Source organism: Callithrix jacchus, chromosome 5 (assembly GCF_049354715.1).
Source record: "Callithrix jacchus isolate 240 chromosome 5, calJac240_pri, whole genome shotgun sequence".
Classification (NCBI taxonomy): domain Eukaryota; kingdom Metazoa; phylum Chordata; class Mammalia; order Primates; family Cebidae; genus Callithrix; species Callithrix jacchus.
In genome coordinates this window covers 137454488-137464830 of record NC_133506.1, presented here as the reverse complement: position 1 = coordinate 137464830, position 10343 = coordinate 137454488, and the positions used below count along the sequence as shown (strand labels likewise).

The 10343-nt window shown below is 57.9% G+C and overlaps 1 protein-coding gene across 3 annotated transcripts; it reads left to right on the top strand.

Moving 5' to 3' along the window:
- Positions 1-742: 742 nt before the first annotated feature.
- On the top strand, positions 743-4291 carry ARHGDIA (Rho GDP dissociation inhibitor alpha). 3 transcript variants are annotated; one of them, XM_035302128.3, is made up of 6 exons: positions 743-800; positions 2034-2250; positions 2366-2449; positions 2598-2674; positions 2756-2819; positions 2915-4291. In XM_035302128.3, the coding sequence occupies exons 2-6, from the start codon at positions 2061-2063 to the stop codon at positions 3112-3114; spliced, it is 615 nt and encodes a 204-aa protein (XP_035158019.1). In that variant the 5' UTR covers positions 743-800; positions 2034-2060; the 3' UTR covers positions 3115-4291. The 3 variants fall into 3 exon arrangements, with proteins under 3 accessions (XP_035158019.1, XP_078231101.1, XP_035158021.1); XM_078374975.1 differs by having other exon boundaries at positions 1978-2250; XM_035302130.3 differs by lacking the exon at positions 2366-2449.
- The last annotated feature ends 6052 nt before the right edge of the window (positions 4292-10343 follow it).

The window sequence follows — 10343 nt, the reverse complement described above, 5'->3', positions numbered from 1 at the left end:
GCTGAGGCAGCTCCCATCTCTCTCCTCACGGTGCCAGAAGCTCCCTGCCTCCTGGTCCTGAGGAGCTGCGGGATTCCTCAGGGACACAAGGGCCTCTGCGGCTGTGCCTACGCAAGGCAGCCACGCGTGCTGTGCACGAATTGACAGCCCGGAGGAAAAGCCCCGGCTGCGCCCACTCGTCCAGCACGAGCTTTCCGCGGGGCGGGGGCGTGCGAGGGGCTCCTCCATACCCCACAGCCCTGTTCTTCCACGGGGGACACCAAGGCACTGGAGCATCGAGATCCCAGAAGCGGCTCTCGCCTGTGTTTAACGAAAACTTAATCCCCGTGCCCGTTACGTCCCCGAAGTCCCGGGACTAGGTAACAAGGCCCCAGAACAAGAGGCGCAGCCGGACCGACTGGGCCGGAAAGTGTAGCGCACTGCACCTGCGCGGGTTCCACAGCGCACGCGCTCGCCGCGGACCTCGAGTGGGCGCAGGTTGGACAGCGGCGTCCTGGGCGCGGGCACCCTGGGCCGGCGTGGAGAGGTGCCTTAGCTTACAGAGATTACCGACAGGGCTTGGGGTAGAAAGTGACAACGCCACGACCCACACGGAACGCGCCCTCGAAGTCTAGCCGCAAGATGGCGATTGCACGACCCCGGCCTCACGCGGGGCCGCGCATGCGCCCTGGCCTTCCCCGCCCGGGCAAGCGGAAGTCGCGTGACCCCGGAAGTGACAGGCAGGGAGGGCGGGTGGGGCGGCCTACGAGGTTCGTCATTTATTGCGGGAGGGAGCCAGAGCCGCGCCACCGAACCCTCCGGTGAGTGGCCGTGGCGTGGCGGAGGCGGCGGGCCGGGGCGGGGACCGGCGGGGGCGAGGGGGGCGGGGGTGGGGGCTTCCGCCTTTGTCCGCGCCCTGCCCTAAGTCCACGGCGGGGTCTCGGCGGGCGGGGGCGCCGTGACAGCGGGCGGCTTGCGGCTGGCGGCGCGGGCCAGGGCGGGGCCAGGGTAGGACAGTGCGGCAGCGGCCTGGGTCCCACGTGCGGGGCACTGGCTGGAGGGGCGGCGGGGCCCAGGGCGGAGTGGGCCCTGCCCGAGCGGCCCGGGGCATCTTTCATGGCCGCCAACGAGCTTGGGGCCCGGGCAAGACCTGAGGGTTTCTCCCTTGGGACGGAGTGCGCCAGGCTGGCAGACGCGGTCATCGCGCCCCAGGGCGGCACGGGGATTGGGGCGCGGCCTCCCGTAGCGCCCGGACCACGCCCGGCGCGGATTGCTGGCCCTGCGGAAGTGCGGGCCCCGCCCTGGGATCCCGGTGCCTGCGGCCACCCTCGCGCGGCGCAGAGGCCCCAGCGCCTGGCGGAAGCAGGGCAGCCTGGACCCCGGCCTGGGCGTTTCGGGTGGGCTGCTCCCTGACCCATCTCCAACGCCGCCGGGAAAGATCTGAGCCTGAGGGACAGACCCGCGCTCGGGCCCCTGTCGGGTCAGTGCTGCCCTGGGCGCTCCTGGCCCACAGTCTACAAGAGGGTCCGAGAGCACTGAACGGCCGTGGTAGCTCCTAAGTTGTAGGTCACAGACCCTCACAATTGGAGAGAAGTTGGAGATACTTTATATCCCCGTGCCCCGTTGGCCCCTTGCGGGGTGCTGGCTGAGCACAACATACAGGTTTGCACGTGACTAGCACCGCCTGGGGAGCATCCCTGCTCAGGGATACCCAGCTCTGTTACCCAGTAGGGCAAGGGCCTGGGCAGCTCAGGAGCAGGAAGACCCTACAGAGGTTTTAGTGTGGGCGCTGCCAGTTGGGTTTGGGGCCAGATAGTCCTGCCCCTTGTATACAAGGGATTGATGTACTCTCTCCCCAAGATGAGCTGTAGTTCCCATTTTGTCGTAGATGTTATACCTGGGGTGGGGGCCCCTGAGGAGGGGTCGGGGGTGGGGAGGAGCAAGGGTGGCTCCCTGGGAGCCCTGGGAGCTCTGACTGTAGCCTCCCTTCCTGCTTAGAAAGTGCACTTCCCATGGGGTCCCAGGTCCAAGGCCTGCCACCATCCCGCCCCTAGGTGTCCCAACCCAGGTTAAGAGTGAGCATGGCTGAGCAGGAGCCCACAGCCGAGCAGCTGGCCCAGATTGCAGCAGAGAATGAGGAGGATGAGCACTCAGTCAACTATAAGCCCCCTGCCCAGAAGAGCATCCAGGAAATCCAGGAGCTGGACAAGGATGATGAGAGCCTGCGAAAGTACAAGGAGGCCTTGCTGGGCCGCGTGGCTGTTTCTGCAGGTGAGTCTGGGCTGTGCTAGCTGGGTGGTCTCCAGCACACCCCAGCTCTCTTGCTGCTCTCTGCCCCCTACTTCCATTGGCGGGGATGGGGCCCTCACCTGCTGTCACTCCCTAGACCCTAACGTCCCCAACGTCGTCGTGACTGGCCTGACCCTGGTGTGCAGCTCGGCCCCAGGACCCCTGGAGCTGGACCTGACAGGTGAGTGCCCTGTGGCCTTAGGGGTTCCAGTGGCCCCTCGTGGGGAATGTGGGAAGTGCAGCCAAGAGGCCCCTCGGTGCTTGGGCTTGGTGCTGGGCAGGGGACCCCAGGGCTGCTGGGCAGCCACTGAGGGAGTGGTCCCCAACAGGTGACCTGGAGAGCTTCAAGAAGCAGTCATTTGTGCTGAAGGAGGGCGTGGAGTACCGGATAAAAATCTCTTTCCGGGTAAGGCACAGGCTGCTGTGGCCAGGGAACGGAGGGGTGGCCACAGCCATCCTCCCCTGATTTTTGTTTCGGGTCCTGCAGGTGAACAGAGAGATCGTGTCTGGCATGAAGTACATCCAGCACACATACAGGAAAGGCGTCAAGAGTGAGTGGGGTCCCAGGCAGGGCAGGTGGGGGCCACTTGGGTGCGATGCTGAGTGAGGGAGCGGGGCCGCTGACTGCACTCTTTCTTTGCTCCAGTTGACAAGACTGACTACATGGTGGGCAGCTATGGGCCCCGGGCTGAGGAGTATGAGTTCCTGACCCCCGTGGAGGAGGCGCCCAAGGGCATGCTGGCCCGGGGCAGCTACAGCATCAAGTCCCGATTTACAGACGACGACAAGACTGACCACCTGTCCTGGGAGTGGAATCTCACCATCAAAAAGGAGTGGAAGGACTGAGTCCCGGCCGAAGGCAGACAGGGCAGATGGATGGACAGACGGACGACGGACAGGCGGATGTGTCCCCCAGCCCCTCCCCTCCCCATACCAAAGTGCTGACAGGCCCTCCCATGCCACTCCCACCCTGGTCCGCCTTCCTGGCCTGGTGCAGCTGAGTGCCTCCAACCCCCTCAGCCCTCCCCTGCCCACAGGCCCAGCCTCCTCTGTGGTCTCCTGTCTTGTTGCTGCTTCTGCCTGTGCTGTGGGAGAGAGAGGCCCTAGCCAGGCCTCTGCTGCCCTTTCTGTGCCCCCCAAGTCCTATCTCCCCATCACACTTGAGGCCTGGCCTCAGGAGGGAGTGGAGCAGCCCAGGGGGCTCACGGGTGCTTCCATTCTCCAAGCCCCGTGACTGCCCAGAACATGTTTGTCTGCTGCTCCACAGCGGAGCTGGGATGTGGGATGCAGGGCCTTGTGGGGACCAGGCCACCCTCCAGCCCCGCCGCTCCTTGGCCAGCCACCCCCCCCCCCCCCGCCCCGTCACTGTCAGTCCTGTCTAACCATGATGCCTTAACATGTGGAACGTGCCGTGGGGGCCTCACTAACCTCTAACTCCCTGTGTCTGCATGAGCATGTGGTCTCCCTGTCCCATACCCGGTGGCAAACCCAGTGATCCAGGGAGGTGTGGGATGCTGCTGCCGCCCTCAAGCCTACCAGTGCCCGGCCCACCCGCCCCTGCCCAGGCCAGGGCTGTGGGGATGGCTCCAGCGGCTTGGGGAAAGCCAAATTGCCAAAACTCAGTCACCTCAGTACCATCCAGGAGACTGGGTGTTGTCCTGCCTCTGCCTTTTCTGTCTTGGCGGGCAGCACCCAGAGCCCACCCCCAAGAGAGCCCTGGACGGACAGCCTCACCCACCTTGCCTGGGCCCAGCCAGGAACCCTTCCTGGCCATCAGTATTTATTGCCTCCGTCCGTGCCATCCCTGGGCCACTAGCCTGCTGCCTGTTCCCTCAGGCTCAGTGCCACCACCCCCAGCAGGCCCTCCCTGACCCAGCCAGAAACAAACAAGGGACCAAGTGCACACAGAGCTGAGATCATTTGTGCCACCCCCGCCCGTCCCCGGTCGTCTTGTGTCTGCTGGGCTCAGGCAGAGGCGCCCTGTTCCTGCTTTTCTGACCAGGAAATAAATGTCCCTGAAGGAGCCAGGGGTGTCTGCTGCTTGGCATCTGCAGGGACAAAGCTCAGGCTTTGGGAGACAAAAGGGAAGATGGGGACCCTGGTCGGGAGGTGGGGGTGTGGCTGCTGGGTCACTTGCAGGTATCAGGGAGAAAGGCATGTGAGACTCCTGGTGACACCAACCCTAGGCAGCTGGAATCTAAAACAGCAGACAGACTTGGCTGCGGTGCTGGGCCTGGCAGAGGGAATGGGGGAAGTGTGCAGCTCGGGTGCTGCCAGAGAGCTGCCTTTTTTTTTTTTTTTAATTTTTTTGAGATGGAGTTTCACTCTTGTTACCCAGTCTAGAATGCAATGGCTTGATCTCGGCTCACCGCAACTTCCGCCTCCTGGGTTCAGGCAATTCTCCTGCCTCAGCCTCCTGAATAGCTGGGATTACAGGCACGTGCCACCATGTCCAGCTAATTTTGTTTTGTATTTTTTTTTAGTAGATATGGGTTTCATCATGTTGACCAGAATGGTCTTGATCTCTTGACCTCATGATCCCCCTGCCTCGGCCTCCCAAAGTGCTGGGATTACAGGCATGAGCCACCACCCCTGGCCCAGAGAGCATCTGGATTCCCTGACTGGTCTTGGGGGTGTCCAGTTGGCCCAGATGTGAGCATGCCCTCCAGTGACTGAATCCCAGGGGAACCTAGGGAGGACCAGGCCCAAGCCAGGGTCAGCCTAGTTGCCCCTGGTGCATGTGAGCACAGGCGTGACTGAGGCAGGAAGTCAGTGCCGAGGCAGTGGGGGCCACAAGTGCCTAGAGTATTACCCTTTCACAGCTGCAGCCTAGCACCCTCCATGACTGGACAGTGCCAAGAATCCAACGGCAAAAAGGTCTCGTGTGATACCATCAGCAGGAGACTGCCGGCATCCTCACTGCAGTGTGGGGCACAGGTGACTAGGGGAGCCACATGGCCTCTAGGGGCAGGTGTGCTCAGCCCGAGGCACTGACCACTGCAGCATTGGGCAGCTCAGCACCTCCATGCCTGCAAGCACGTGGGGGTGGGTGGCACTCCCTCCTCTCTGAGCACCATCTCCAAGAGCCCCCAGTAACTTCAAACCCATGCCCTTCTGCCCAGCACGGGGAAGAGGCAGATGAGTAACCAAGCACCACTTAGAAGTGTCCAGTCAGAAATTCTCTTTTGGGCCTGATGCCAGTTTTAAAATCTGCCTTCTGTGCGAGGCATTGAGAAAAATCATATTTCACACAGGGGCAGCTGGGATGGGCTTCTGCTATCCTGGGGCCCTCCTACTGGTCATTCTGACACAGGCCATGCTGCTCTGGGATTTGCTTATCAGCAGGGCAGGCCCTGCAGGGGCTTATCACCAGCTGTGGTGGGCAGGGAGATACCCTCATACCTCAGGTCACTGACCACACCTGTGCCAGGGCAGCACACACGCACACAGGCCCCACTGTCACTTCATCCCATCCTTGCCAGGCCCTCATGGGAGCCACAGAGGCTGAGCCTAGAGTTGACCATCAGACACCACAACAGAATGGCATCTTCCTACAGAAGCTGGCCCAGACCCAGATCTGAGAGCAGTCATAGAGAGAGGCTGGGTCAGCCCCCAGCTCTAGATTCCGCAGGGAGCAAAGACCCTACCCAGCCTCCCAAAACTGCTCCAGGCCCCAAGAGACAGGATGGGGCAGTGAATCCACAGGCTGAAGGCTCATCTCATGGGACAGACAGCAGTCCTGCCAGAAAGGGCAAGCTCTAGGCAGCAGCCCCTGCCAGCCAGTCTCCTCCGCAATCCCAAAGGAGTCCCCAAGCCCAGTGCCAGGGTGTTGTCAGCAGTTCAGGTCATCGGGCAAGGGCCCTCTGAGTCTGGGCTGAGCCAGAAGCCTTTACCTTCTTGCTCCTGGATTTTCTCAGTTTTGCTAGACGTGTGAACTCAGACCTGCCAAGCTGTATGGGCATGCTGCTAGCAGCCAGGACTTTGGGCTGGCTCCTCCCCGGTGCAGAATAACATGAGGTGGCACACACTGCACATGACATGTCTCTCAGGTCCCAAGTCTAACCTGATTCTCTGGGCCCCACCTGGGACCTGTTTGCACTGCCTGGTGCTCAAGACAGGCCTCCCTGCCCCCAGCAGCCTGCAACTGCAGTCCCCTCTCCACACCTCCTGAGGCCCGTGGCTCCCAGCAGTCCCCAAGCATCCACCTCCTCAGCCACCCCTAGGTGGACACTTCTTCCATTCAGGAGGGTGGCAAGTCACAGTGCCAGCCAGTGCTAGGCCAGGGTCTGGGATGTGACCCACTAATCACAGGTTACTGTGATTTCTGAGAACCTTCTCTGTGCCCATCACTGCCCTGCCCTAGAATCAGCACCGGCCACACTCCACAGGGCCAGTGCTCACCACTGCGCTGCTGCTGGATTTCTCACCTCCACTCCCGACTCACCGTGGGCTGCTGCTCACAGTGGGAACACAGGAGGGACCTTGGAGTACTGCCCAGGTGCCCGTGAGCCTGCTGCTGCCCCATGACACCTTCAGCCAGACTGCAGGCTGAAAGGGAGTGTTTGTTCTAAGAACTCTATTTTTTTTTTTTTTTGAGACGGAGTTTCGCTTGTTACCCAAGCTGGAGTGCAATGGCGCTATCTCGGCTCACCGCAACCTCCACATCCTGGGTTCAGGCAATTCTCCCGCCTCAGCCTCCTGAGTAGCTGGGATTACAAGGCACGTGCCACCATGCCCAGCTAATTTTTCTGTATTTTTAGTAGAGACAGGGTTTCACCATGTTGACCAGGATGGTCTCCATCTCTTGACCTTGTGATCCACCTGCCTTGGCCTCCCAAAGTGCTGGGGTTATAGGCGTGAGCCACTGCGCCCAGCAGGAACTCTATTTTTAAGAGTAGTATGTGGCTAGAAGCAGATCACTTCAGCTCAGAAGTTCAAAACCAGCCTGGGCAACATAGTGAGACCCCATCTCTAAAACAAAAATAAGCTGGGCGTGGTGGTGTACACCTGTAGTCCCAGCTACTCAGGAGGCTGAAGCAGGAGGATGACCTGAGCCTGGAAAGCTGAGACTGCAGTGAGCCATGACTGCACCACTGCACTCCAGTCTGGGCGACAGAGTGAGACCTTATCTCAAATGATCAATATGGTATACGCAGTACATTAAAGAAACTGCATAAATCAAAACATTTAATCACTAACCAGTTGGGCATGGTGGCTTATGCCTGTAATCCCAGTATGCTGGGAGGCCAAGGTGGGTGCATCATCTGAGGTCAGGAGTTCGAGACCAGCCCAGCCAACATGGCGAAAACCCGTATCTACTAAAAATACAGGTGTGGTGGTGGGTGCCTGTAATCCCAGCTACTGGGGAGGCTGAGGCAGAACTGCTTGAACCCAGGAAGCAGGGGTTGCAGTGAGGTGAGATCATGCCATTGCACTACAGCCTGGGCAACAAGAGTGAGACTCCATCTCAAAAATAAAAGCAAAACAAAAAATCACTAACCAACATTTAATGGATGTCTTTTCCAATCCTGAGACTCCCTTAAAGGATGTTCTGGAGCACCTGTAATGATCCAAAGAAATGCCAGCCACAGGTGGCCTCTGGCCTCCAGGGGGACACTCCTTGAAGGGCCTGGCCCATCTTCTCACCATAGGGCTGGAAGCCACACGAGTAGGCCTCAGGAAAATGACACCAGCCTGCATGCTGGGGCAAGATACAGGCCCTGCACATTTCCACCCACTGAACAATTACCACAGAGGAGACTGTCTCAGGCACTACAGGCCAGACTAAAGAGCCCAGCTTTGCTGCACCTGTAGGTTGGTGCAGGAGGCCAGTGCAAGGAAAGAGGCACCTGGAGAGGACATGATGGGCAGCCATATCATCCATCTAAAATACTGGGGTCTGGCTGGGCACGCTGGCTCACACTGTAACCCCAGTGCTTTGGGAAGCTGAAGATGGGAGGATCCTTTGAAGTCAGGAGTTTGAGACCAGCTTGGGCAACGTAGCAAGATCCTGTCTTTAAAGAAAAAATAAATGTAGACTCTATCTAGGCTACAGTCCTGGTTGGGTACCCTGGTTTTCGTAGAATGTCAGCTCGGCCACAGCCACCTGGGCTGCTGTTCTGCATCCCTGCCCTCTGCTGCCATGGCCAGGCCTTCGCCAGCACTGAGGTGTGTTCCAATAGCCCCCCACTTCAGCCACCAGTGGCCCAGAGCCAGCCTGTGAAATGCATCTATGGCCACCTGGATCCTGGTCTGGCATGCGCGCCTTGAGCATCCTCCACCTGGCCCCAGTTTTCGTTGTCTGTGAATGTTTTTCCTTTCTACTTTACAGCATGCTCTGAGCTAAGCTGCCTCCAAGCCATCCCAAGCTAATCAACATTATGGTATGTCAAATCTCTTCACTCTTCCCAACAGTGGACAAAACACAAGCTCCAATGTTTAGGCATCTGAACTCTGACCTCATATCTAGATGTGGCACAAATGTGGGTTTTTTTCTTAAGATACAGGGTCTCCTTCTATTGCCCAGACTGAAGCTCACTGCAGCCTCAACCTCCTGGGCCCAAGTTATTTTCCTGCCTCAGCCTCCCAAGTAGCCGAGATTATAGGCATGCACCACCACCCCCAGCATGTCTCAGGCCCCAAATTGTGGTTTGTAAAACAGGTCATGGCAACCACAAAAACGTTGGAATATAGTGCAGTGACCTGAAGCAATTTCCATCTGTCCAGAAAGCAGAAGGGACCATGCCTGCAATCAAAACGAGTTATGAAGAGCTGGTGTCTCCTGAGTAAGCTCCAGGCTAGTGCCCAGGCAGGCACATACTCATGTTCCCTCTAGGCCGGTAGTCACCTGGAGGAAGCAGACAGTTCTCCCAGCAGGTACAACGTATACCTCTGACTGACCTTTGCTCCACTGGCACTGGGAGGAGGGGCACAGGGGACCCAATCTTGACCACAAGGAACTCCTGTTGTAGTTGAGGGAGTTCCATGTGTGAAACGCAAGAAATATGCTCTCAGGAACAACTGATCAACAAACACAAACTTTTTTTTTTTCTATTTTTCTTTGTAACAAATACAAACTCAAAAGTACAAAAGCAACTTCTTCTACATGTTACTATTTCTGAGCCAGGATGTTACTGCAGTCAACATGTATACCTTCACTGTGGGAGTATTTCCCTTCTCTCTGCCAAGATTAAACTTTAAAATCAGTGGTGGTACTGTTTTCCAGTAGAGGGAAGTGAGGAGGAATGGAGAGGGGCGGGCACCTGGGGAAAAGGAGAGCTAGCAGCAGGTTCCTGGCAGTGAGGGAGAGGGAGGGCTGCCCCTGTTCAACAGTAACAAAATGCAGCCCTTCTATGTAATTTTAAAGTTTCTAGAAGCCATGTTAGAAAATGAGGAGGCTGGGTGTGATGGCTCACGCCTATAATCCCAGCACTCTGGGAGGCTGAGGTGGGCGGATCATATCAAGTCGGGAGTTCGAGACCAGCCTGACCAACATGGCAAAACCCCATCTCTACTAAAAATACAACTCAGTGGGGCATGGTGGTGCATGCCTGTAATCCCAGCTACTTGGGAGGCAGAGGCAGCAGAATCGACTGAACCCGAAAGGTGGAGGTTGCAGTGAGCCGAGATCGTGCCATTGCACTACAGCCTGGGAGACAAAGTGAAACTGTCTCAAAAATAAATAAAAGAAAAAAAAAGAGGAAACAAGTTAAATTATCATTTTTTGAGATAGGGTCTCGATTTGTTGCCCAGGCTGGAGTGCAGTGGTGGGATCATGGCTCACTGCAGCCTTGACCTCCTGGTCCCAAGTGATTCCCTGCCCCAGCCTCCCGAGTAGCTGGGACCACAGGTGCACAACACCGCTCCTGGCTAATTCTTTGCATTACTTTTGTAGAGAAGGGGGTCTCACTATGTTGCTCAGGCTGGGCTGGAACTCCTGGGCTGAAAAGATCCTCCTGACTCGGTCTCCAAAAGTGGTGGGATTACAGGAGTGAGGCACACCACGCCTGGCCTCAATATTCTTACATAATCCAATGCCTCAATATTCTTACATAATCCAATGTATGTATACTAAG

Excerpts from the sequence above, each read along its gene's own strand:
- ARHGDIA (XM_035302128.3), top strand. The coding sequence starts at position 2,061 with ATGGCTGAGCAGGAGCCCACAGCCGAGCAGCTGGCCCAGATTGCAGCA. Across the intron at positions 2,251-2,365 it reads CCGCGTGGCTGTTTCTGCAG|ACCCTAACGTCCCCAACGTC; the intron begins GTGAGTCTGGGC and ends GTCACTCCCTAG. Across the intron at positions 2,675-2,755 it reads GGATAAAAATCTCTTTCCGG|GTGAACAGAGAGATCGTGTC; the intron begins GTAAGGCACAGG and ends CGGGTCCTGCAG.